Source organism: Ornithodoros turicata, chromosome 4, assembly GCF_037126465.1.
Source record: "Ornithodoros turicata isolate Travis chromosome 4, ASM3712646v1, whole genome shotgun sequence".
NCBI classification, from domain to species: domain Eukaryota; kingdom Metazoa; phylum Arthropoda; class Arachnida; order Ixodida; family Argasidae; genus Ornithodoros; species Ornithodoros turicata.
Window position 1 is genome coordinate 18,412,510 of NC_088204.1, and position 27,827 is coordinate 18,440,336.

A 27,827-nucleotide genomic window follows, 5' to 3' on the forward strand; every position below is an offset into this window, starting at 1 on the left:
GGATGGCCTGATCGCGGGCTTGCCCTCACTCATCCTCACCTCAAAGGCGTGAGGTGAGGGTGAGGGGCACTCATGAGGGCCCTCATGAGTGAGTTCGCCCAGCTATGACCAGTGGCGTAGACACGGGGGGGGGGGGGGGGGCTCGAGCTCCCCCCTACCTGCCACGGACCGACCCACCGAGCCCCCCCTACCTCGAAGGTCTGGCTACGCCACTGGCTATGACACAAAGTACAATATACCACTATTTTGAACTGCGCGCGTAAACGAAAAAAAAGAGAGAAAAAGTCAAGTCGTGTTTGTTTCGATTTTCTGTCGCCGCCGGTGTCGCCACTTTTCGCTGTATCTTGTGGCTCCCCCAGACGAGAAATGCTGCAAACTATTACCAAGGTCCCCGTGTTTTGTTCGAGAGATGTTTCCCAGCAAACACAACTGAGATACGGAGGGATAAAGGCAATCTTTCTACATTTACGCAGGTACGTGAATGTGCTCGGCTGCTTCCTCTTGCGTTGACGCCCCGATTTGCAAATATCCTTCATGCTAGAGGGGTGCACGCTGGTCGTGCTCTTTTTTCCTGTTTTGTCTCGGCCACAACTTGTGCGCGACGCACGTTATCCTTACGCGACAGGTGGCTCAATGTTGACATATTGATTGTCTGTGTCATTTAAAGAGCACCACCCGCAACAGGAAGGTGTATCGATTTTTTTCGACCCATTTCCTCACATTTAGGCATCTACCACGCTCGATATCAACGGACACAGCCATGGTAAATACAGCGGAAGGACTGTTATAGACACTCGATTAATGCTCCGCTCAATTACGCTGCTTCCTACATTAGGCGACGTCCGACAACTGGAAAGACGCAGCCTCAATCTACGACTTCAGTGCGCTGGACATTGATGGTAATGAGGTTACTTTAGACAAGTACAGGTACGTAATCTCATCTTGATCAAAGTTGCGCTCATCTTTCCGAGCCTTACAATTACACCTTCAGGGGCCACGTTGCTATCATTGTCAACGTTGCCTCCAAGTGAGGCAAAACTGCTGTCAACTACACCCAGTTGCAGCAGTTGTATGAGAAGTATGCGGAGTCGAAAGGCCTGCGTATTCTCGGATTCCCATGCAATCAATTTGGTGGTCAGGTATGCATACACAGTTAGCAACTGCAATCAAAATCAGCACAAATATAACCACTGCAGGAGCCAGGTACCGAGGAGGAGATAAAAGAATTTGTTACAAAGTACAATGTACAGTTTGACATGTTCAGCAAGATTAACGTCAACGGAAACAATGCACATCCACTTTGGAAGTACCTGAAGGAGAAGCAGCCTGGTACTCTTATCAAGTAGGCTTCTCCTATGTGCAGCCATCCTATTGTGTGACATACAATCGATAATTATCTGCAGTGCTATCAAGTGGAACTTCACAAAGTTTTTGATCGACAAAAATGGCCAGCCCGTTGGACGTTATGGACCAACTACTGACCCATTGGTAAGATTTGAAAGATTTTATTTAATGTAAACTGAACAATGTTTTGTTTGCAGTCAATGGAACCAGACCTCCAGAAGTACTTCTAAGCAATCCATCCGACAACAAATTGCCATCCTCGTCAGAGCCAATGACGATTAAGCCGTAAAGTCACCTTGTGATTGGTTTAGTCTGATAACTCTCTGAAAGGATTTGCATTTTCGTCTGAGGTGGATTACAAGAATGTTCATTCTGATCGCCTGTTACCAAATAAAATGTGGCTTAAGCAGAGACACTCTCACAATCCATAATTTATTACATCGCTATATTCTAAATGTGTGGATCACCACAGGTAAATCACGACTAGATGTTCACTAAAAGCACCAACTATTATTGGCAATTTATAAACAAAAATAGGTAGTGTATCTCATCTGGGAAGGTTCATAAAATCTGGTAAAATCCCCCTACACTATATAAATCAACTAATTACCATTCAGAGGAGGTTCTTCAACTAAGGCCACATAGTAACTCTCCCATGGAAAGATTCTATGCTGTATCTTACCACTGCACTATACCGATATGCAACCATATGGCATTGCCAAGGAAGCTACTGGATCAGAATGTACTTCACTGCAGTGTATTGCACAGTATTGGAGTATAAATTTTTGATCCTAGTAGAGTATTTGCTTTTGAAGCCGTCTTTCTCGGCGGTAGTACAGTGAAGCCAACGTCACATAGAGGTAGGATGTTCTGTACCAAGTACTTTCCATACATTTTCCTCCACTTCCAGTGTTGTGATGACCACCTGAGGTAAAGCATTTTTTTAGTAGCTGCTGGAAAAAGGTACCACAGTGTGACACCATTTTTAACACTGACATTAGTAGACACTGCTACGCACAAATGGAACATCCCCAGTTGAGACATTCAAACATGCAAACCACTGCATCAATCAGGAACAAGGCAGCAGCAACTCTAATGGTGTGCTGTCAACGCTGTGCAATGACAGTGACACAACCTTTGATATGCAGGTCTTGTATGACACTATCACTTGTCGGTAAACCTCGGATGTCCTGCCTTCCAGGTCTTCTCAGGACACACTGTTTGCTGCTGATAGCCAGGAAAGATAAGACAGCATGTGCACAAGAGGCAACACAAGCAAAGCAAAGCAAAGCAAAGCAAACCTGCTGCAGACTGCTAACTAATTTGGGTGTTTACTGATACGAAAGAAACTAGTGGCCTCCAAACTGGTCAGATTTCTCCCGTACCGGTCCATTGTTTATGACGTGTCAAGGTCAGCGAAAGCGAAATGTGCAGGGTTATTCTTCGTTCCTCCGCTCAGCAAGCGCACAGGATGCAATGCATGCACAAAGAGCACTGGGATTTTCTGAACTCTTCTATTGCCGAGTGTGTTCCCCCATTGAAATACACAACTTTGCAGTCACTCTAGTATCAGTTCGGATTACCTGGAAGTTCGAATTAATGGGACTACGAGGATGTCAAAATTTTTTAAAATAAATCCGTTCTGGATACTGTTTGATCGGTCCTCGTACAATTATAAAGCATTGCATGCATCTGCTTAGTTTTAGGGTTTCTCCCGATTCTTCCCAGACTTTGCACCCCCAATTGAAGGTTGCCTCTTTAGGGTGAAACCGATTGTTACGCAGAAAATTGCCCTCGCTGAGCCGTCTGTAGGAATGCACACTAACTTGTTTGGGAGCAAATGCAGTTACATTGCCGTTTGCGCCAAGCCAGTACAGTTAGTGCGAGTAACTGAACCCGTAATTTCGCGGAACCCCGCGAATTTAGCATACTGCAACTTTTTCCACCCGAATTCACATGAATTTAGAGCACATGTTTGTTTACCAGATCTTTACCCTCCGAATTTAGAAAAAATATTTCCCGAAAACTTCAGGCTCTATCTATAATGTCATTCTGTCATTTATAATGTCATTAGTTATTTTAAACGCAGATGTACCCCTTGCGATGCCATGCAACAGCCAATTACTTCACACTTTACAGCAATTCTGCGCTGTGTCCACACAGCAAAGCGTACCATGGTGGAATGACAATGCACACACTGTCCATGCTCATACTAACAGTCCAGCCACGCCAACGAAGTAGCGTAGCCACCTCTTCAGGCTTCTCTTACAGCAGGTGCTCACCTTTGCACTAAGCCTATTCTCCTTGCTGTAGATCATAGAGGACCTCGAGCAGAGTTGCATGGCTCCATGCCTGAACTGGACAAGAGTCTGGACAGAGATCTCCGTCACGATTGGTCAGTTCTGGCAGCCCTCTCCACGGAGTGCTTTGCACCAGCTGGTAGTTGTTAGACAGGATTTCCTTTGTCTCAGCCAGTGTGCTCTTGAGGGCCTGCACGTTTCCCATCTTGCGGGCAAACTTTAGCCTCGCTCGTAAGTAGTATCCCACAGGCCAGAGCCATTCCTGCAATGATGCGTTCTGCATCATGATGGTACGTGGGTGGATTCAAGTAAAAGAGGTGCACAGAATGAAGTGTTGACTCACGGGACCTTGGTGGTAGTTCATACCATGTGCAACCTTGTAGTCACTCGAATCATTGTTGTTGAAATAGTATCCGTTGTAGTTCATATCACTGAAATAGTTCAGAAGTGGCCATCAGTGGCCCATTGGTACACAGACACAAGCACGAGTGTGAACACAAAACATTTCGATATTGGAGCAAGTGTTCTTGCATTTTTAAATTTCAGCCAGCTTAGGTTAATTAATACAATAGAGGACTATCCCAGAGTTTGCTGACCAAGAGCGAGGGAGGCTCCGCCTCCTGGATGCCGGCCAATAGGAGGGCGCGGAGGGCAAGCACTTCCCAAGCCTCTGCCTAACCCTTGGAAAGAGTTGTCTTTCATACTAGGTGAGAAATGTCTGCAATCCCAAGTGGCTTATGAAAGGATTTATACTCGAAACCACTTTGAACATAAGTGGTTTCAAGTGGAAATCCTTTCATAAACCACTTTGGATTGCAGACATTTTTCATCAGGGATTGTCCTCTTGTTTAGTCTTTGTCGTTCCTCCATTAGATAGATTACACGGAGCATCGTATTGAGTTGTAAGCATGATGTTAGGTGTCACAGCATCTTACCTTGGATCCAGAGTCTTCATTCCAAAGGGGCCCAGCAGAACATTGCGGACATTTGTCAACGCCGCCCACGCATGATCAGCGTCAAACAGTTCGGGTGCCTGGAATAGTATTTTGAGGGACACTCAGGGAACCGTCTAAACTGTCATTCTACAGGGGTTGATCAAAAAGTTCCCGGACTGACATTATTGCTGACAGACACAGCGGAGCACAGGGACGCGGTGGCCCCATCTTGGAGATGTGGCCCTGACCAATCAGCATACCGCGTGGTGTCTCCCAATCCACTCTGGGACCAGAGTTATTAGCGATTTTCTTGTCACAGGCAGGACCCACTCTGATTTCGTCAAGATCATCAAACATGAGCACAGAACAAACGTAAAGTCTTGTGTCAAACTTGACAAATCTGCAACGGAGACGTGCGAGATGATTTGGCAGGCCTATGGCGATGAATCGGCGAGCCGGGCAACATGTTTTGAGTGGCACGCACGCTTACGAACGGTCGGGAAGACCATCCGCAAGCAGCACGGCGGAAACTCTTGCATTTTCTTCGACATTCGCACTATTGTGAACCAAGAATTCATCCCTGCTGTCCACACTGAACTCGGAAGAACTGTACTGCAAAATTTTGAGTATCCTGAGCGAGGCAAAAACGCCCAAACTGCAGCGTGAACAAAATTGGGTGCTCCACCACAACAATACTCCCTCACACTTGTCACTGAAAACACGGGAGTTCCTTGCACGTAATGGCATGATCGTCGCTCCCCACCCCCTGTATACACTGGACTTGGCTCCCCCGAGACTTCTTGTTTCCTAAGCTGAAGTCGCGGCTCAAGGACCACCGATTTGACGACGTCCAGATGATCCAGCAGCTGGAAGGACAAGAAATCCAGTCCGACAACAGCAGCGGCGCTGGGAAGGGGACTACTTTGGGAAGAAATTCGAATGACCTTGTATTTTTAGAGGGCTAGTCTGGGAACTTTTTGATCTTGACTTTTGTTATGTTAATGCTATGTCCTACTCTCAGTTATGTGCATAGCCCTTACCACAACCATAGCAATGCAAAAATTGGGTCTCATTTGGTAATCTGTCCAGGGTTGACTAGCCAGGTAGGTGTCCTTGTACATTCCCCTACGATTCACAAGTTCTGGATGAGGGTCCTCTTTTGCAATAGCCTGGCCCGCTTCTGGTATCCAGAAACAAGTTTCGAAGTTCTGCTTGATTAATGCACCCCACTGTTCAAAGGTCATCACTGTTTTAATACCTGGATAACGAACAAACAATGACATTTAGCATGTAGGAGGAAACCTTCCCCACATATTAACTATGATTATAAAATATGTAGTACCATAGTCGCTCTTTTCAACAGCATTGTAGGGATAATGACCATCCTTGTACAGCTTGTCCAGCCATCGCAAGGTTGATTTGCACAAGCCCACAATTTCTACTGCTGATCCATCCCTGAGATAATGTTCCTACATGAGCGGACTGCACAGTACAGAGAGAGGGACCCACCGAGGTGTTGCTGGTTTTCCCTTGTTGCCAGCTTTCTCCGAGCTTCCCATCTTGTCCATCCACGTACCGCAGTTATGGCAATTTCCGCCGTACACGAACCCAGTCATGGGATTTGTTGCAAATGTGATGTTGAAACCTATAGTGTTAAAACGAAGGCACCGCTTTACCAGACGTTTATGTTTAAACTGATCTACCGCCTGAATAAAACCCAACAGTAACGCCAGCCGCAGCTGGAGCAGAGTCGCACTGGTGAGAGCTTGGGAACGACTATGGGAGAAGTAGCATGGGCATGTGGCTCATGACAGACTCCTCTCTTGCAAGAGTGGTATAGCTCAGAACTTTACTATAACTAGACACAGTGGGCTTGCTTGAGAAAATGCTTTGTCTCACTTCTTAGCTACATGGGGTTATAAAGCCAGCATGTCGTCTGTTTCAGCCAGTCGCAGCAGACGACCTCAAACACAGCTTTCTGTGGCTACGGGTGGCTGCCCATGTGGTTGACGGCAGCTTGTCATGTCAACGTCGTACTCTGCAGTGCAGTCATATGGTATTCCATAGGAGACAACAGGAAATTGTATACATGTTGTCTGCACAATGTGCGTTGAGACACCTGCCATATTCTGGCACCGTGTAAATGCTGAATGTAACACTTAATGAAACTTGTGCCTTGTGAGCAATACTGCCTTTTTTCTTCCAGAAGGACATCCCATGGGGATGTTGCTCATATAAATATGTATGCGGATGCACTAACCTTCATCTAACATGTGCTGGTCCAGTTGGGGTCCCGCATTACGTTCGCGGAAAGATACACCCTCAAAGTGTCGCTGCAGTGCTTCCTGGATCACCTCTTCCAGAGGCATTTCCTGAGTAAAGTAAACGAGGGCTTACAAGATGGTCACCCTTCCTCAGTGTGGAAGACTTACACAGATCCCAGGTTCCAGGGCAGGTGAATCATCCATGGGATAGAGACGAGACACCTTGTCCTTAAGAATGAGGTGCCCATTGGGTACATCCTTCGTATATTCCTGGATGCACTGTAACCACCACCAGACGGCATCACGACAGTTGTAGCGGGCAAATGTCCCCTTGTCCAGCAAATTTGGAATCAAGCCATGACGAAGGCATCCGGCAAATGCAAGGATTATGTACCTGGACACAGATGTAGGCAGAGGTGGAGAGATGATGTTCATGAATGTTGTATGATGTTGTGTGATGTCCCCCCTTCCAAGTGCCAACACTAAGGGTGTTGGAAGGTGGGGTCATAGAAGGTGACATGCTAGGTAAACCAGCAATACTGTATTCAGCTCAAGTTGTGCATATTATGCAAAGATACACTCTCATGCAATGTTTTGCTTTCTGCTCTGAAGTACCACAATGCACGTGCAGAGAGCAGGGATTTGCACAGGCTTTTTGTCTCATGGGGTTGTTGAGTTCCAACTGGCTACTACTGGCATGCATATTCATATGAAACATTTCTGGGGTGTTGGGAAAATTCCTGGCATTAGAGAGGTCAAAGGCCTGCACACAGAATCCCACAAACGTGCATATTGCAGGCTACTTGTGACAGCCTTGTACCACGCCTATAGCCTAAAAATACACCATTTCTGATACTGCTGGCAATAGATGTCAAAGTTACATGAAAAGCTTTCCTCTTGCATAGGCTTCCTGTGATGAAACCTGTCAAGACATGCAATCTGCAGTAGCGTTTCCAATACCTGGCTTCCTGGTGCCGTCCGGTTAGCAAGAACAATCCCCGAAGTGCAATGAATGTGTCTCGGCCCCAATTCCTCATGTAGCCTGTTGCAAAGTGTGGAAGACCTGAAAGCAAATAGTATTGCTGGTTACTGCACACACAGCTGCAGTCTTTTTTTTATAGCTAAATAATGCTGTTAAGCAGAGAGAACATCCTACCTGCAGCCAACGTCGTGCATGCCTCTTCCCTCTTTCCAGCTTCGTTAATTCGGTGGGGAGGCTGGGGCGGCGTCAAGTTGGGTGACAAAGGGGGAAGGTTGGTACCGGGCACCCAGCCACCCATCATGACGGAGCCTAGAGCTAGTTCACGAACCAGCACGGGGCCATGCTTCACAAAGCTGGAAGGAACTGCTGTTACCACCCAAGGGTTACGTTACAAGCCGTTTGGCACCATTTGTAACTTACTCGGACATTTTCTGCCAGATCTCCTCGAGCAAGATGGAGAAAGTCCCCGTCACAATGGCGTCAAAATAGCACGGGATCAAGTAGCGCGGCAGCTTCTTCACGGCCGTGAATAGCATGTTGAACCACTCGGACAACTACAAGGGCATTGCGGCATTAAAGGAAAAACTTATTTCGGGCTGTCGTCTTCTTACCGCGAGCGTACTGTGCTCGTAGACAAGCCGATGGGTGATATAGTCCATCATCCAGTCACCAACCCTCAGGTTGTCGCACATGGTGTGGCCCAAGTCATTCTTGTAGCGTATCTCGGACAAGACAGACATAAATCCTGCAACGTATATCGCATATTGTAATTATTAGGGCTGACCAAATAGTAATTTTAAGGGGGATTATGGCTCCTGAAAACTTTGCTTTTGAAGATGACTTAATGAGTCTTTGCTGTTGTACACCTTTTAAGACTTACCAAAGGCATTTCCAGTCACTACTTTTGCATGCTTGCTGTCACTACTTTTGCACATGCATTTATATCACTGTGCACAAATATGTTATGTCCTGCCCCTCAGACTAGATTTCTTTTCCTTCTTAAGTTGAGCACAACTATGGAGACTACGCAGAGTGGTCTCTGGTTGCTGTGAGTATTGGGTAGGGGATAGCAGGACACATCAGCGCCTCTGTGCTTGATGGTAACGTTGAGGTCTTGAAGCCGCGGGAGCCACCAACCTATCCGTCCGCTGGACCTTTCAGTGTCATTAGCCAGCAGAGGGCATGATGACCAGTTATGATTGAGTCGGGCACGAGATTTGCAATATCTTCATTGCAGAACAAAATTGAAATTTATTGGAAATTTGGACAAACTTCTTTCCACTATTCAATTTTGTAGATTAGTAATTATCAGAACATTTTGGAAATTTTCGGGCAGATAAGCCGCACTCGCAGATAAGCACGGGCAGTAAGACTCAAGTAATTTGTGGGACAAAGGGGACCATAAGTAAGGCCATAAACCCTGTGGTCCATACGGCATGGTGTACAACAAAGAAGGTCAGGTTCGAGTGTTCTACCAAGATCAGACTGCCCCTGTTGTGTGTTTTTCATGGATCGACTGGTCAGTGGCCTACCAGAAGACATGAATCACTGTCACCACTTTCGTTAAGGCTGCTTGGGAGAAGGCACCAGGATGGTCAGTCTGCTTGAATGTTGATGCGCCCCTGTTACACATTGTTTGTGCATTGGAAGGGCAGCGCTGTTCCAGAGACACTGTGGGCCCTTTCGTTAAAACCAGCGTATGGGGAAAATACCAGGGAGATATAGTCATCAGGTAAGTCGCACCGGTGGATAAGCCGCAGAGTGCCCATGAGAAAAAAAAATATCGCGCATAAACCGTGGCTAATATGCGCGAAATTACGGTACATAAAAATTGTGCTAGTCTTCAAATTGCTCACCTAGTTATGTGCATCCCGTGAACACAGCAAATAAATTCTGAGGGATAAAAATTGCTTAATAATGTGCTACAGCAGTTTGCAGCTGTGCAGGGGAGAGGGCAAAGTTTGGAGAAAGCACACGACGAAGTGTCGTTCCACTCACCGGGCAGCAATAAAGGCATATTTATAGACCATGTGTGCCTCGTAACCTTTGAACAGTTTGCTGTTACCCCTTAGTGCCACATACCCTTCCCGTTAAAAAGCAAATAGTCATATGTGGTGACTGCCAATGACGAAGCCGGTCAGCTGGTGCCAAATAAATAATTTGTTCGTTATCAGGCTTTCTGGACGGACAGGTTTCCCTCTACCTTCATCGCAATAGTACCATTACCTGTTGACATGTGTCGACAGATTTACCGCATGCCCGAAGAAAGATTAAACTCCCATGAGAGATGAAACTGTAGAGACCGTCGTGCGTACATTCCCATCCACCTAGATTCCGCGCTGCGGCTTCCCAGAAGAAGTCGTCAGAGGCAAGCGCCCACAACTTGAGAACCAGTTTTCCTGAGCCTCCCCGAGGCAGAGCACATACGCACCTCCACGTACCATCCGGCATGCAACGTCGTCCCGGTGGAGCATTTCCACGGGCACCCCAAGCAGGCTGTCATGGATCACGGTGACCGTGCAAACTGGACTGAGGACCTGACATCCATTCCCTTGGGCATTCAGGCGGCAGTTAAGGCCAACCTTGGCCATTCCTCAAACACAGCTGGTTTACGGGACCCCACTTCACCTATCCGCAGGCGTCCCTTGCACGGATCAGTCTGCTTTCGTTGCCCGCCTCAGACAAGATTTTGACACGCTTCAAAGAAAGGTGAATGTTTGGGCCTGTTGGTACATAGTATTGGAGAAAGGTAACCAGCAGTAAAAAAAAACAGGTCATTCTTCTTATTCTTCTACTTCTTTTGTCCTGTTTTATTGTCCTTTTGTCCTTTGTAAGACACGGAATAGTGAGGCTCGAGTGTGCAACGATGGTTCTTTGTTGCACACGTTCCAGCATCTCCTTCACCCGTGGTAGCGAAGCACGTCACCTGGACCGACTTCACACCCCATGTTCCCTCTCAACCGGAGCGTTGCTAACCTTCCCATCCCGTCGGTACTCTGAGCGGGGGAATAGCTGCTGACAACGAAGCCCGTCAGCCGGATCCGCCCACGTGGCTTTCCTCAGCGCGCAAACATGCTGAATAAATCATTCGTTCATTATCAGGCTTGCTGGTCGGACCCATCTCTCTTTACCTCTAGCTGGGACAGCTTCCCACATATGTACCCGAATCAAATATGAAGGAAATACAGTTACATAACCAAAGCGAATACCAAGCGAATAGTTGCATAGCTGAATGAAACACTCAATCGAAGCATTTTACAGATATATAGCATGCACATAGGTTATGTGGGTACAGATCCCTGCATAAAGTAGCACTCACTCTCTCTGTTTCATGTCCTCTCTTGTGACATTTTTTGCTTTAAAACCTATTCAAATATACTTGCGGGTTGCAAGCATATTGCTTCGATTCAAAAGTCAAATACAGAATTCCATATTTGCATCGGTATTTGAATCGAATTGGCAATATTATTCATTTCAGCATTTGAATCAGATAAGCTCTAGTTTGGTGGTGTGGTTTGGTGGCCACCACTTTTGAGGCTTTGTATGTGTTTGTCCTTTCTATGTTGTTCCAGCCTCAGAACACTCTCTCACAGTTCTCTCTTGATGCTCTAGTTTTTTCATCACATATTCTGGTCACCAGCTTGCTTGCTTCCTAGCCGTTTTTTCAGTGTGCAATATATTCACTTCGGTATTTGAATCGAATATGCAATATTTGCACAGTCCTCATAGTAACAATTATAAGCTTACAAAGGCAGCCTCAAGAGCATACCTTGTAGAATCGACAAAGCACCAGTGCTAGGTATAAAACAGGGGCAAAGGACAATACAAGGAATGACACTTCGTAAGGAATGTCATCATAACGACACATGTTGAACAACACCCATTGTGTGTCATTCCTTGTGTCGTCCTCCATTCCTCTTTTGTACCCAGCACTGAGATTTTATTGATTTTCAAGGGAGACTCAGGGACAATCCGAAACTATTATAATGGCTGTGTAAATAAGTTCGATACATTCTTCCGAAATGAGAAATACAGTTGGTTTGGCAATTGGGGACTCGTTAGTTGCCAAAAGAGCTGGGAAGCTCAAAACGAAACCGAAACTTCTGAAGGTTCCCTCCACTACCTCCTGCACCATGTGACATCACCGGTAGTCGCGTGTGGGCCACCGACTGTTTTTCGGGCACGCGCTTCGTAACTTCTTTGTGTCGTGTGGATGACCAGTCGTCTGCTTCCCTGATTTCGTTGTAAAACATTCACCAGTGGTAAAAGCAAAACCTACAGCAAGCCGTACACGAGGAATACAAGTGAGGTGAAGCACAGTGTTGCTAGACTGCTTTTCTGTGGAGGAGTGCCTAATCACTCAAAGGAAAATATTCATTTTCTAATCATCTAGGCCACTTGAGGGTGAGAAATTGTGTTCACCGAGATACCATAGGGTACGGACTGATGTCGCACTCTTACTTCAACACATTTTTTGTGTGGAGTCTCCCTTTAAAATGAACCAACCAACCAACTTTGTTCGTACCTTGCAGGCCACAGTAGACGAGACTCCCGACAATGGGTAGTCTGTATGTACCACCACCCCTTCCTTCGGCTTGTTCTTCACACTCGACCCTGAACATGACCCTGTTGAGATCCAGCAGGCTAAGTCGACTCGCGATTGTGTGAACACCATCTTCAGCGTTTGGGTTCACACCCTCGGGACAATTTTCATAGCCGAAGACAGCCAGGTGCTTCCTAATCAACAGAGCTGCAGTCTTTGCAGACGTATGCATGGAGATCCTGCAAAAAGGTGGCTCCAGTTAGCTTGTGCTGATTGACTCGCTGTGGTAACCAAAGTCCAGAAAAGAAAGCCTCACCTGAACGCAATCACAGATCCTGGGGTGAAGGTGGTGAAGTCTAACTCTTGCAAATTGGCTTCACTCGCTTCACTCAGTTCGACCATCTTGGACTCGTAGAGAGACAAGTGCTCGCGAATCTCCAGCTTGTAGCTGTGCACTCCAGTGATGTAGTGCTCATCCCTCACCTCTGGCTTGTCATAGGTAGGGTCCTTCACGACGCGTGCTTCGAAGATGACCTCTTCTATGACACCTGATGATGAATTGGAGCGGTAAAACTCACTGCCTTTTCCCCCCCATATAAACAATAAGCAAAAACACAATAAGTGTTTAGAGAGGTTGTGACACATTGCCCAAAGTTGTGCCGGATAATTATATGAAAGTGATCATTTGCGTGGATGACGACCTGCGTCGGGGGGGTAACAGATGCAGAGAAAACTGGCACCACAAATATTGAAATTCAACGGGCTCTGGCAATACTGCGAGTGTCTCCGCTAATGCGGCAAGGCGGGAGAGATTCAGGAATCAATGGGATATAACGGGACGCTCTCGCTCCCGAGGCGCGTAAACGAGGCTCAAGCACTTCTGTACGACAGGTGTAAATACAATCCCTTTTTCCTCAATCTGGCACGCAATGCAATGTGCGCATTATGTATTGAACCACATAACCCTAAAGCCTTGTGTCTTAGGGTGAAACTCCTCTAAAAAAAGAAAGAAAGAAAGGAACTTTAACGAGGTTGCTATAGTGCAGATTCAGCAATGAATGTAGGCATAGCAGAATGCTAAGCACTATGCATTCGCTAAGGCTGCTTGCTTGGCATCTTTTTTCTTTTCCACCTGATTGCACCCAACGAAAATGAAAACACAAGTCTACATACCAGGTGTTTGTTTTTTTTTAGCTGCACCAAATTTTCAATTGCACTGCGAGAGTCTGGGACAGTAATTTTGTCGCTGGCTTTCCCGACTTGGCAGCCATTAAGAATAAGGTTGCTTATGCAATGAGGTCACTAAGTAAAAGAAGTATTTTAATTTGCTTCAGATGGTTTCAGGGAAATGCGAGAATAACAGAATTGGGGGCATTGTTCAAAGACTTTCTTTAAAATCATGAAACACGGGTGAACACTGAGATCTCCATTGCCGAATTGTGCTATGTAAACGAACCGAAACCGAAGTCCTGAAAATGCCTCTGTTCAACAACCTTATTCTTAATGGATGCCAAGTCTGATTAGCTCATGAGTGTGCTTTTACAATTATTTTTGAAGCTTCGGTAAAGCTAAAAAGAAAACTGTGTATACCTAAGCGCTGCGACCTCTCGAACATATTAGTAATGTGGCGTTACCTGGAATGCAAAGTGGCGGTATGCAGCCTGTTTCGTTGGGCTTCTTAGGGTATGAGAACGCAGTTCTAGCAACCAAAACCACTGACTGGTGCGTCACTGGATGATGTCGGGTGATTGAGACTGTGTCAGGGTCCACCTGGTCCACGTACACCTGATGCAATACCATTTAAGTTAAAAACATGGCTAATATCAACACTCGCAGTGGAGAGGTTACCTGTGAGAATCCCTGTGCTCCGAGTTCAAAGTGCAGCTCGTTTAGAGCCCGCTTTGCAGCAATGATACCGGAGCTCTTGTTCACCTCGCAGGGTTTCGTAGCGGTTCCCGTGGTCCACATGGGGTACTGTCTGAACTCTTCCACCACATGAATCTAGGAACACACAGAGTAAATTCAGTGTGTACACATTCCAAATGTAGGAGGAGGCTACATTCAGCTCACATGATGGGATACTAGCTCGTCATAGCCTCGGCTGCTGCCTGTGGAACAGCCCGCCATGGCCACAATGGCGGAGCTGGGAAGGAAATCGTAGACGGACCGTTTCTGTAAAGACGACGTGTCATGCACTCGGTTGTCAAGTACAAAGCGGGTGGAAAAAGAAGAGTGAACCTCGTATGGGGAAGGATTGTCGTGGGTCATGTCCAAAAAGAGAGCGTGGGCAATACTGGGGGCCAGAGGGCGCACTGGTGGGGGCATGAAACTTCCTACGGGCGCACCCCCAAACCGATGAACCAGTCGACCCAGGTCATGGCAGTCGTAAGCACTCAAGCTCTCTGAGAATAAAAGAAAAAAGAAAAGAAAGGCATCAAATGTTAGTGTGGTATGCTTAGGGAGTGACTTTTCCGGGTTAAATGCCTTTCTCAGATTCGGGGGGGTAAAAATCGGGCGCTATTCTTAAATCTGTAATTCGGGGAGAAATCGGGCGATAATTGTGCCTTCGGGTGTTATCGGGTGTTTTTGTTTCTCCTCTTGTCTATTAAGTCCTTTCCTAATCTCTCTTTTATTGTTTTTTTTTTGCGGGATCGTGACCTTCCAGCGGTAATCCCCGAAGGCATAGACAGTGTTGACACACATGGGTGTATTGCTGGGAACGTAAGTGACCCATTCTTACATGTGTTACACGTGGCGACCTTTGTTCGTCTTCAGTGGAAACGTCACTTGAGGATTTCATAGTGACTGGAATTTGGGGAGAAATCGGGTTTAACCCGAATTGGTCGGAGCTCAGTTCTGGGGGAATAACCGCGCGGAACCGGGTTTAACCCGAAAAAGTCACTCCCTAGGTATGCTTTACCTCTTTCTAGGCCAGGTGATAAATTTGGAACCCGTTTTTTTTTTTACCCGTTTTTTACCCCTGATTTCTATCATCGCCACTCAGGGTAAAGCCGGAAAAACCCCAAACGTTAACTTGGCAAAGTGGTAATTCAGCTAGTAATATGGGCACTGGAAAATAAGAGTCAAACCAAAAATGTTATTGGTTCGGGTTTGATCATAAGGGGTTAAGTTGCTGCTCAGCTCCGGAAGGTACCTAAATGGTTCGGTTCACGAACCAGTTCAATAATATGAACTTTCCTCCATCGGAATGTCACTGTAGGTGAAATTAGCCACAGTGAGTGTATTTCGCTACGACACATTTGTTATTCTATTTAATTGGATTGGCCTGGCATAGGGTGAATTCGAATGGGCGCTTCAGTCAGATAATTCATTTTCGCACCATTGGAATCCAATTTCAAAGCACAACGAAATGTCAGTGCAGATGACTACCGCTGGCCCCACATTTTGTGGGCAAAACGGACACTAAGAAAAAAAGTAGTAAACTGGGGAGTAATTGCGGCTTCTAGTTCCTCAGATTGCAATTACTCCCCATTTCAGTCACCTGGCCCTGAAGTGTACTCCCCAAGACTTCATAGTTACTAGACTTCGCAAATGCTCCTCTGAATGCAACAGTCTACGTAAATATGTGGGCTTTGTGAATTTGATGGTGTTTCACCTAACGTGAAAAAAAAAATTTTATTTAAAAAAATTCTTATCTGAACATTACGGGGTCAACGCTACTTATCTTGAGGAGATTTTGCCAAGACTTTTATCAAATTTAATTCGTGAGAAATTGGAATTCTCCAATTGATCTCCGAAATTTACCAAGTCAACTTCACGTTCTTTTGTTTTTTTTCCGGAAACGGAAAGAGCACGTCGGATTTACCCCGTCGCATTGCAAAAAATTCCCACTTACTACATCTGTAAAAAAAGAAGTAAGGGACCTTAAGTAAGTCCCTTACGTCTTTTCTGGAAAATAATTAAATAAATACGCAAAAGCTGTCGTTTCGAGGGGCACAAATTGTCGGCCTTCTCGCTCTCATTTCAGATAACTCTGCACTGCAGCTACGCTACCATTTATCAATAGAAATTTGGAAAAGGAAAGTGAAAGGGCAGGTACATTAGCCTCCTCACACCGGTCCTCCGCGGAATGACTGTTTCCACATGTTTTTTCTGGCTATTACTAGGGACGTGCCAACCGAACCCACGAATCCTCCAATCCTAGGCAGGTATTCGAGATTGTGAATCCTGTTAGTAATTTTAAATATCTTGGTGTTAATATTTCAAATAACTTGACATGGAATTTGCATGTGGACAGCATCGTCCAGAAGGCTTCCGCTAAGCTCTGGTATTTAAAACGTAATCTTCAACATGCCACGTGGCAGACAAAGTTAACGGCACATAAAGCCTATGTCAGACCGGTATTAGAATATGCAAGTGTTGTGTGGGATCCGTTAACTGTAAAAAATATTTCTAAAATTGAAGCAGTCCAAAAGAGAGCACTTCACTTTATTTTTAATAGATACAAGAGACTGAGTCAAGATCTTTACTACAAAGCGGATTTGGAGAATTTGGTCAATAGACGTAAAATTGCAAGACTCAAGACTTTATTTCTTATCCTCAAAAATAAGCTTAATATTAATAGGGATCAGTACATTATGTTTCAGGAAAAGAGATCTATTCGTAGTGTCCACGCTCTGCATTTAAAGCCATACCAATGTAGAATAGACGCGTTATTATCTTTTTTTCCCAGGACGGCAGAGGAATTGGAATAGCCTACCGGAGGAGGTTGTCACGGCGAAGACTGTAGTTCAGAGTCTGTCATTGCTGTCAGGGCAGTTGGCATAGATGTATAATTCTGTCATTTGTTCGCTTTTGTTGTCTTTTCCCATTCCTACTTAGTATTTAGTAGTATTTCAAATAAATAAATAAACCCCAATACCAATGACCAAAAAAGGCGAATTGAAACTTTCGAATCTACCAACCAAGTTTGTTTGTTTGCTTTTCAAATTGGCGCCTCCGGAGTCTGCCGAAAGCCTCATTGGCCGACAGGTGTTTTCTTGTTTGTTCGTTTATATTGCTCTGGAATTGTTCAGACACGAACCGTTACATTACAAGTGTAAAAGTAACCTGGTTTTGCTTTTGATTGTTGGTTAGTTTTATGGAAATAATTATGACTCAAGAATTTATGTATTTCTTGTAGTCGATGAACAACGTGTTAAATAAATTAAGTTTAAGAAGAATTATATAGGTATATTTTCACCCGAAACTGAAGCATTATTTAAATTTGTTGTTCATTAAACAAAGGCATCATGTTCTGCTTCAAAATACTTTCCACTAGATGTGTTTTTTTCAACTCTCTTTAAAGAAAGGATTCGAAAGATTTGAGATTTTGTAGAACCTTCCTTGGATTCGGATTCGGATTCGGATTAGAAAAATTTTGGATTCGTCCCATCTCTAGCTATTACCATTGTAGTAGTGAATGTATTTTGCAATACACTGGGGCAAATCTGTCATGTGCTTTCTGCTTCCGTAAGGGGAGTTCTGTAAGGGAAATTCAATTTCTCCCAAAATTAAATTTGGTAAGTGCTTGGAAGTCCTTGCAAAATCTCTCCTCCCCACCGAGATAAATAGCATTGACCCCACAGTGTTCAGACAGGTAGAAGTTTTAATACAATTTTCTTTTATGTGAGGTGAAGCACCCAGTATAATTACGCCAGTCTTTTGCACGCAGAGTAAGAAATAGTGGTTCTTCCTTGGAAAATTGTGTATTACACATGTCACAAGACTACAGGGGCAGATCTTGGATTTTCCCGGGGGGAGATCTGTGGACAAGTGCCACGTGCATGAGCTGAACTAGAACTGATGGGGGGAGGGGGGTCCGGGTCCCTAGACCCCCCCCCCCCCTAGATCCGCACCTGCAAGACTATCTTAGTCGATATATCGTGGTTCACATGGTTTAATTCAAAGAATTTTCATTCGTTCACATGGATCATGTACTTTGGGGACACGGTTAGCTAAAATCGCCCGTCGTAGTTCCGCGGCCCATATTACCTCAGTTGCGCTTGAAGGTGTTGTGTCAATATTGTATTTGGAGGTGGATCATGTGCTGCACGTGTTTATTACTCGAAAGAAAGAGTCTTGCAATGCCTGGACATTTCAGATGGGATAAACCACGGAGTGCTGATTTTAGACAGCTGTGTCTTCTACAGTACATAACAACTGAAGACAAAGCGTGAAATGCAGTCACCACTCTTTCTTTATAAAAATTCCATGTCAGCACCGCGGAGCAACTGTGGCTACGAGCAGCGTATAGACATGGACAGATGGAGCGAGGACGGCAGGAAGAAGTGGGGGACAGGGGGGGTTAGCGCGAGTCCTGGGCCAACGCTCATCTGAAATGTCTTTGGAAAACCAGCAAAAACCTGAGACAGCACAGCCAGAGCCAGGGTTCAAACTCGCGTCGCCTCCAAGTCTCGGCATGGAATGAGATCATCCTGGCCACTAGCCTACGCTAGCTGGTAGTCCCCACTCTGTGACATTCATTTAGCCTCATGCATGTAGTCCAGAAATGGAATAATGGCTGCGGCAATCCATTTAGTCATTTGTGCATCGTCCTTTGCGATGCTACAACTCCGGTAGTGTGGCATATGAAAGTCGTTGGCATACTGCAGTAACACTCTGCGTAGCACAATTTAAATTGCTCCCACAGTCGGTAATTTGGGTAGGTGTGAAATGTTATTTGAACAAGTTACAAAATTTTTTTTAACGGTTCAGTTCTGGTTCGGTTAATAATGGTTTTTGGTTCAGGTTGGGTTCGGTTCGTCCCTCTGCTGGAGAACACCGGGCACTGCACATACAGGACAGCTACTCTGCCTCTTATGCACATCTGAAATGCCTAATATCGCCCATTTTGCAGCTCCCGAAATACAACCTGAAAAGAGGCTAATAGTTTCCACCTGACAATGTGCAACTGCAAGAGTGGTGCCACATACCTCTAATTAAAGAAGTGATGCCAAGTCTGTTGACAAAGAGATTATCTGTCGTCTCGCTCGATGTGAACAGCTCCGCCACAACATGCAAGTCTGGCCGGATCAGGCGAGCAGCATCGATGAAATACTGAAAGCCGTAGTGCCTTAGTTTTCCATAATCCTACATAGCAATGCTGCCAACCTCTGCAACGTGAAGTGGTGTGCTGTGGCAGTTGTCCAAACGGATGCCGTGGAAGAGCTGAGCAGTTTCGCACACATAGTCCTTCATGTATTGCCACAGGAACGGACAGTCTTTTGACGAGTTTCCATAGCGTAGTTTTACATTGTCGCCCCACGGGATAAGCTCTCTTCGAAGGTACACGTTCGAGCCCGGCTCCGCGAAGTTCCGCAGTGGGTCGTCACCCATTACCCAACCATTGTGGGCCATTGCAAAGGCAGCATTTGGAGTGAACATAAATTTCTCCATTTCTTGAACTTCCAGGCTTGGTACCTTACATTGAATCACAAAGTACCTAGACAGGATAAATGTGTTTCAGTAGCCAAGTAGCTTCAGCACAGGAAAAAGGAAAAAAATTCTTGCTCATTAGTGACAAAAACACCAAACACGTCTAGTTCCCCAACAACTTTACAGCAAGTCTCCTACTATCTATGAGAAGGTTGCTATTTTGTACACTGACAGCGCAAGTTCTTAAATTTCTGTTGCTAACAATGAAGATAGCCAGTCTACCTACCTTGAAACTAGAGGATTCTCTGGGGATACATCTTGCTTCTTGGGTCCATCTTCCTGCACTCTCAAGTATCGCACACCTTTCACTACGTTCTCCACAGCAGCATGTAGATGATTCAGCAAAACCTGCTTCGCTGCGTCATTCAGCTGGAAGAGACAGCTCCGCAGCTCCGCGCAACAACGCTCAATTTGTTGAGGCGCATCAGCTGCACCAGCTTCCCAGTTGCGATTGAAACGTTTCAGTGCCACGTCCATCTCGATGGTCGACATATTTCTTCGAAGCTCTGGGTCTGGGATGATTTTGAGTGAGGCCTTCGGTAATGGCCCAATTTCCGGACGTCCACCAGCTGTTGAGAGATTTTGCAATTTATTTTAGATGGAAGCACTCGGAAAAGAAATAGAGAAAAATCGAGAGCTATGGCCTGGTCCCTGTAAATATGTGTGTTCCAGTGCTTGCCGACAGACAGCATTTTTACTGTAACGCCTCTCGCCGAAATGGCACCAATCCACGTAAGAACTTCTCTGCATGAGTTGGCAAACGGCACTTACTTTTCACCAGCCTCCGAAATTTTTCAACAATCGCATCGATGTCCACTACGTAAAATTCGTGCAGTTCTAAAGGTGGCAGGACTGTGTTGTACAGTGCCCGACGTAGTGCCTGTTATTGCAAGAGTACAATGTTGCTTGCATGCTCAAATGTTAAACAAAATATTGCAATGCTACGGTAATTCTCAACTCACTTCGAGGTGAGCCTCTTCGGTGATGGAAGGTGGAATACCGCGTGCTGTCCATTTTCCTTCAGAGATTTCGATTGACATGTACTGTATGGCGCGGTCGAGCAAGAATGCTGGCTTCAGATGTGGGGAGTTTATCAGGTTGAAGGAGCATTCTGGATGGTCCAAGATCCATGGTGTCTCACAGGCCACGTGATTCAAAACTACGTCAGTAATTGATAAGATCTGCAAAGTAAGATACCTTCCTTGTGAGGAAATTGACTAGATTTATAAGCATTGCTCAGTGCGTCATGGCAAAGTTTGCATTTTGAAACCTTGCATCACCCCAGAGCATCAAAGTTCACATTACTTGTGAGAAAATAATCACCATAAACAAGCAACAAAGAAAGGAAAGCCTGCAAAGCACATCCAATCAGCACAGTTTGCTTTCATGCCACTGCACAAACAAAACAGCAGCCCATCGGGAGTCCATCGGGAATCCATCAGCAGCAGCCTTTTTGTCACTGTGCACAATATTTTTGATACGGGGTGCATTCTCATGGTGCGGCTCTGAGAAAGCAGGGTCGGGCTAGCAAAGTCCCCACATGTGACGTCAGCAGCCATAAGCTCTCATTGGCCACCAAAAAATAGTCTGCTATGGCCACGTTACAAGTCACCTAATTGGTCCTCCCTCTTGACTTGTTCACTTACATATCCTTTGAAGCAGGGGAGGGTTTCTAGCGGGTATGCAGGTCAGAGGCCTCACTTACGTGCTACAGTTGTGCTAGTCAGTTGTGAATGTCCCTTCGCAAAAGCCCTTGTTACTTGTCGCACAACACGCTGCAGCCAAAAACTAGAAATTATGGAGGGGCATTTCACTGCTGCATTAAAACTATACTTTGTGGGATCAGAGTTCTTGCAGGAATTATTCAGGTGGCCACATCATATCAACCCCCCCCCCTTTTTTTTTTACTCATTTTCACTTTTATATGCATAGCCTTACTCTACAGTTCAAGACAACGTACCTTCCATTCTTTGCGCAGCTTTTCAACAAGCTTCCCTATGTCGTCCATTGTATGAGATATGCCATCACTGTCAAACATCGGATTCAACTTTCGATGATCGCGAAGGCAATAAGACGACTTTGAACCACCCAAGGCCTGTATGGGAGTGAAGTGGATCGTGTTGTATCCGCTCTCCTTGCTAACACGCAGCTTGTCCATCCAAGTTGACAAGGGACCCATACACTTTGTCAGAACAGTTTGGCACTGAATGCAATCCAGTGGAAGAACCTCATCGTCTGGACCGTATGTCAAGAGGGGGTTGACCAGAAAGTAGCCAGAGCCAGCATTCCCTGACCTGCAAATTTCAGGTGTCAACAGCAACTCCTACAATGCAAGTACTTGCAAAAGAGAATCGTGCAAAACCAAAAAGCAAAAGCAGGCAAAAGTCTAAAAGCATCTGGCAAAGAGGCTCAGCTGTAGAACTTAAAAAAGAAACTGTACCATAATTTTCAGCGTGTAACAGTGTATAACACGCACCCGTTGACCAAAACACTTTCTCGCGTTTCCCACCACAGTCTGCTGTGGAAATAACTTATTTTCATTTATTCGAGTATTACGTACCAATAGGTATCCTATAGGTAATAGATACATTTTCACTGCGTACACCCCCTGCAGCTGTGCAACACCATGCTTGGCACTTTAAAAAAGCAGGCAAGCGTGTAAAAGCTCCATGTTTGCCAGAAGTGCTGTGCTGGAGAGCTATTCCTGTCAAAAATAATCGAGCTCGATTACATTACGTCGCGAACTGTTGGGCAGAGCTACCAGAACACGCTCCGCCAGTAGGCTCCCCTTATTTATCCCTAGCCGGTATCGTCGTCCACCGGGGTCTCTAGCGCGTGAAGGTCACGCTTTCCTACGACATGGGTGCGCTATGTGCTATACTGAACCTATGCTACAGAAGCAACACTAGACAGTTTTTTTTTTTAATATTATGTCTTGAAATCCAGCACCCTATACTGCTTCTTCATTTTTACGTTAGAAGCAAAAGAACTGGTGGCCCAGTGTTGACTCCCTCCTAGGTGTTCTTTCACCTAGAAACCGGCATGATGTCTATACACTTAGGACAATAAATCTGTGGTTAGTACCACACAGCAGAACTAATTATGGATTCCAACGTCTCTCCAGTCAGCCCCCGAAATCGTTAATTATTTCACACAGAGTAATTGGTATAAGTAACATCATGTTGTCTAAGTTGAGATTTTTCTTTTTTTTTTTTTTTTTTTAGTGAACAGTAGTAGCTGGTTTGGTAGGTACTTGTATTAGGTTTATGTTAATTCCATTTATTAAGGTTTATATGCATGCAGTTTGTGTGTTACAACTACTTCTGGGTCCGGGTATTAGCACTCGTATGTTGCTTGTTGCATTTGTATGCTGTATGGTAATTGTATGTCTCAGTGCTTTTCCTTAATACTACTTCATTGTAACTGCAAGTTACATGCATGCAGTCATGTTCTCCCGTATTGTTATTACCCGTCGCTATTTCCATTTATTCTGTTTATTTAGCTTGTAAGAGGACGGAGGCTTAGTCAAGCTCCTTGGAACTTTTTCGCCTGATGCCTCCTCCACTTTTACAGGGGGAAATAAATGTACTACTTACTTACTTACTGGGAATTGTTCCCATATTTAAGATGCCCATTTCCCTTTCAACTTCAACGGAAATGCTTTTTTTTATTATAGCAATGCAAGAAACACAGAAATGTGCAGCATGCTCAAAGCAAGGTCATCACAGCCATGCAGATAAGAATAATAACCCTACTTCCTCGAATGCTCCACAGAGAATAAGGTTTAGGTACGTGGGTGGGTAAGGGGCACAAGGAGAGGGAGCATTCACGGAAGCAGAGCACATACCCAGTATCCGCTCGCAGGCTTTCGAGAGTGGGCAGAGAGCTATCGAGTGTCCCATTATTGGGAGTTGTCGGGTGTAGTGGGTATTCTCTGTTGGGAGGGTTAATGATAAATCAGCTCCAGGTTCCTTTCAAACACTTGGATAAAAATCAGCTCAAAAACAGTTCCAAATCATTTGGTTGCAATTCCCCACAAGGTGTGAGAATGCCAGAAACTACCAATGCTGCTCAAAGGGGTTGCAACACTTTTGTCCCAAGTTAGTATCCCCAATAAACGTAAGAGACGTAACGTAAGACAGCTGAACGTATACGTTCCATGTTTCGCATCAAAGGACGTAGCAGACACATAGAAAATCGACCCCAAGAATTCCGAAGCTCATCCGGCTCTTCTTACAAATGCCAATGGGGATTGGCCATACTAGAGCATTGAACCGAAAATTTCATCGGTTTGGTTCAGGTTCTGACTTAAAAGTTGTGTTCCGCTTCAGTTCAAGGGCGACATATGTATCGGTTCAAGCCGGTTCGCAAAGGGTTAACTGGTTCATTGTGTAAAATATGCATTATCAATAAAGTTAAAACTCGGTTGGGTTGGTATGTCGTACGAAAAACACAGCTGGAAAAACCCAGTGCAACACTGCCTTGTAGTCCTCATCTCTTTGTATCGTCCCTTGCTTTCGCCATCACCTGCTGCACTGAGGTTTTTAATTGTTTTTATTATGCAACATGAAACTGTAGGTAGAACCTGGCATAGCAACATGTGCAATATCCACAATGATGTTTTTTTTATGTTTTTTTTCGCTGTTTCTTCTTTATACGTGTAGTCCTGGGGGTGGACATAATGAAAGGCACGTAATCTAGACCTGGCTCTACACAAACACAGTCTCATGGTATATTCCCAATTAAAAAACGGTCATTCCATGCTCACTTGTGTTGCTGGGACTTCTACTTGTGCTACGGTGCATTAAAGACAGCGCAATCATAAACAAGCCCTAAAAATCAGCACTGAACGAAATCGATGGAAGGTCACAAAAATATTGAAGGTCAAAGGACACAACCAGTAACCAAAATTTCTTCAATTGGTTCAGTTCCAGGATGGCAGCAGTAATATCGGTTTGGTTCAATTCTGGCTCAGCCAATAAATAACGGTTATCTTCGGCTTCCGATATGACACTCTAGCCATTAGCTTGATGCGCACTTTTGTTCAAGGGTTTGTGTCTCGCCAGTTATGACGCGCAGAAAAATATTAATTTTTTTCCTCACTACCCCGGCACGCAGCTGCATGCATGGCGTAATGAACCACCGTCGACTGAAGTGTCACGACTCCTTTGACCTAAAGACACTGAATTGGGGAAAGTAGCGCCATGCTTTCTCTTTCATGCCTTGACCTTGGAACAACAATGGCGGCCATAACATACCAACACGTGCAGTGACCGCCATTGTTGTTCCAAGGCCAAGGCATGAAAGGGAAAGCATGGCGCTACTTTCCCCAATCCAGTGTCTTTACCTTGACCATGATGCATGAAGTTTGAAAAATCACCACTGTTCTGATTACGAATGAAAGCGTGTGGAACATAACACTCACTCTCCTTCACAGAGAAAGTAGAAATGGAAGGTTCCTGACTGGTGGAACACAACATCAATGTAGTTAGCAGACTCATCCAGAGGGTTGCAGATGCTCTTCGACCACTGCAACTTGTAGTACTTTGTTCGTTCAAAAGGCGTTGCAGCCTTCGGGGGACTATTTATATAGACGGTAGCATTCTTGCCAAACAGTGATGGCCCCAAGGTGAAGCGTACTCTGCCAACTGAGAGTGAAAAGCGTGACAAGTGATAAGAGTCATGTGTGAGTATTTCGTGTTCTATCGCTAGGCAACTGCACCCATGTGCAGGTCAGGGATTTTGGGCAGGGTTTTCATCAGTGGGCGTTAGAACTCTCCAGGGAAGATGTGATACCTGCTTGTTTTTTGGGGGGTATTTTGGCAGGTATTTTTGGGGGTGCTAGCAAAATCACTGGTGCGAGCGACAGACACGCCCACAGAAATCGCAAGAATCTCTCCTGTTGATTTCTACGGCCGTCCATGTCTACAGACAACGTGAATCTCTACTGGATCGTAACATAGTTGCCAACCCCGTTTATCAAAACTACAAATCGCAATACAGCACAATTTAAAGTGGATGTAGAAGAATTTACGTTTGGGTATTCTGTAGATGGTTGTCTCCTGAACACCATAGTTGAGTTGAAAGACATCGACAGGAAGCAAGGGGCCACTTTCAAGTTCGCAGCCCTTTGCAACATGCATGGCATGGTCGGCTGAAGCATTTGCCTCCATTGCGGCCAGGGTTGACGGGTTGAGATCTGCAAGACAAAGATGAACGTCCAAGCTGCACTAGCCAATAAACCTCTACCCGAGCCGGCCTTATGGAGAAGGCCATATGAATGTGCAGAGCTTTAGCATTATTGTGGCACTGCAAAATTCGTGGGCTCGTGTACAGTCTCGTCTATATCGAACCTCAGAAATCGGAAGTGCGCTCTACAGGGACATATCACAACTTCGTAATTAGATCACCCAACACAAAGCTACACTATTTTCTGCAGTTCAATGTCTCACTGCAAGCGCAGCAGGCCAATAATTGCACTGCAAACCTGTAAGCCTAGTTGGAAGTGTCTAGAGGTCTGTCGGACGGACACGATTGTGTATACATCGGGGTCCGTCGGCTCAACATCATTTCGTGTTAGATCAAGTTAGTTTAGGTTAGTTTATTCTAGTCAGGTTAGTGCAAGTTAGCTTCGTGCAGCTCTAGGTTAGGTTAGGTTAGGAAACAGTTTAGTTCCTCATACCACAGACGATCCGACGGACCCCACTGCGTAAAGAATGGGGTCCGTCGGTCCGACGGACCCGATTGTTTATACATCGGAGTCCGTCGGGACACTCCGCTTTCAACATTATGTCGTGTTAGATCAAGTTAGTTTAGGATAGGTTAGTTTATTCTAGTCAGGTTAGTGCAAGTTAGCTTCGTGCAGCTCTAGGTTAGGTTGGTTAGGTTAGGAAACAGAGTCTAGTTCCACTCAGACCATCCGACGGACCCCGCCGCATAAAGAATCGGGTCCGTCTTCTAGACACAGCCAATTTGGCATGCTGCACACAGCAGCAGCGCAGGTGGTTCGGATAAGGCGCTTTGACTGATCAACCGTCACCAAACGAAGTCCGCACAAGCTGATCGGCACACTGCATTGTATGCAATTTCCTACTGACATCCTAGGAACACACAGAGACGAAGTTTAATATCACTAGCTGCCAATCAAGTCATCGCAGTTGCGCTTACCGACTGCTTCAAAATGTTGTCTTTGCTACGTTCAGCTAGATCATGACTGCACAACGCAAGACACCAAATCGGTTGCAATGCCAGAAATGACAAGAATAACCAAAGCACCACTTCGTGCCTGCACTTCACGTGTCGTCAAAACATCCAGCATCCCGGTTTGTTTTCCCAGAGGAAAGGTGAAAGGCAAAGGACGCGAATACCGAAGGTCACCCTCAAACAGCGCTTCTAGCGGTCATGCGCGGGACTTTCAAACTACTACCAGCTACTACTCTCTGCTGTTGTCAAATAAGGGATGATGTAAATAACTTACTTGAATTTGAGAAGAGCCTGACATACTTCTTTTCACCGATGTGTTGCTGCAGTTGTCCTGTGTGTTGAAAAACAGGGTGCTTTTACGCAGCCAGCGCTTGCCTGTTTGCGTAATGCTAACCGTTCTAGTTATCGATTTGACCATGCCATCACTTACGTCGTCGCTCCCTCGCAGAAGCAAATGTGACGAAGAAGGCACTGCAGTATGATGCGGAGTTTATGGTCTCTTCGTTCATGATCGCTTTTCTTTAGACGCGCTTCGCTAGAGCGTGTCAAAACTAAAAACGAATCACGGCGGAGGAATTGGTTTGTGCGGTCGCTCGGGAGATTTCTTCACCTGACGCAGGCGTGAAACTTGCGGTCACAGTGGCATTCTCCGTAGTTCGCGCGCTAGCAGAGACGTATCAGCTCTCGTTCGGCACGAGCTACAAAATCGTGTTTCGCCACACCAAGATGGAAATTATTTGAGGAAGAAAAGGAAAAAAAAAAAAACATATGTCACAGGAGATGAGGAATTCCGTCTGCTCTTGCCTCGATCGGGCTTCA

At 45.4% G+C, this 27,827-nt stretch overlaps 2 protein-coding genes across 4 annotated transcripts; one reads left to right on the forward strand and one right to left on the reverse strand.

Annotated features, from left to right (window-relative positions):
* The first annotated feature begins 335 nt into the window (after nt 1-335).
* On the forward strand, nt 336-1,755 carry LOC135391228 (glutathione peroxidase-like). Its single transcript, XM_064621395.1, has 7 exons — nt 336-473; nt 727-763; nt 836-927; nt 992-1,139; nt 1,197-1,342; nt 1,404-1,488; nt 1,542-1,755. The coding sequence occupies exons 1-7, from the start codon at nt 367-369 to the stop codon at nt 1,572-1,574; spliced, it is 648 nt and encodes a 215-aa protein (XP_064477465.1). The 5' UTR covers nt 336-366; the 3' UTR covers nt 1,575-1,755.
* LOC135391226 (glycogen debranching enzyme-like) lies at nt 1,490-27,710 on the reverse strand. Of its 3 annotated transcripts, XM_064621391.1 has the most exons (30): nt 27,439-27,710; nt 27,283-27,339; nt 25,840-26,004; nt 25,231-25,453; nt 23,653-23,739; nt 21,766-22,099; nt 20,768-20,986; nt 20,577-20,685; nt 20,032-20,374; nt 19,482-19,812; nt 19,304-19,427; nt 14,607-14,770; nt 14,439-14,540; nt 14,217-14,369; nt 14,003-14,153; nt 12,685-12,916; nt 12,351-12,607; nt 8,437-8,570; nt 8,246-8,379; nt 8,000-8,178; nt 7,804-7,906; nt 7,012-7,237; nt 6,840-6,951; nt 6,089-6,224; nt 5,922-6,034; nt 5,620-5,837; nt 4,580-4,677; nt 3,988-4,075; nt 3,627-3,906; nt 1,490-2,269 (listed from the first exon to the last, which is right to left on the reverse strand). In XM_064621391.1, the coding sequence occupies exons 1-29, from the start codon at nt 27,515-27,517 to the stop codon at nt 3,640-3,642; spliced, it is 4,938 nt and encodes a 1,645-aa protein (XP_064477461.1). In that variant the 5' UTR covers nt 27,518-27,710; the 3' UTR covers nt 1,490-2,269; nt 3,627-3,639. The 3 variants fall into 3 exon arrangements, with proteins under 3 accessions (XP_064477461.1, XP_064477462.1, XP_064477463.1); XM_064621392.1 differs by lacking the exon at nt 23,653-23,739; XM_064621393.1 differs by lacking the exons at nt 27,283-27,339; nt 27,439-27,710 and adding an exon at nt 26,973-27,200.
* Nucleotides 27,711-27,827: the final 117 nt, after the last annotated feature.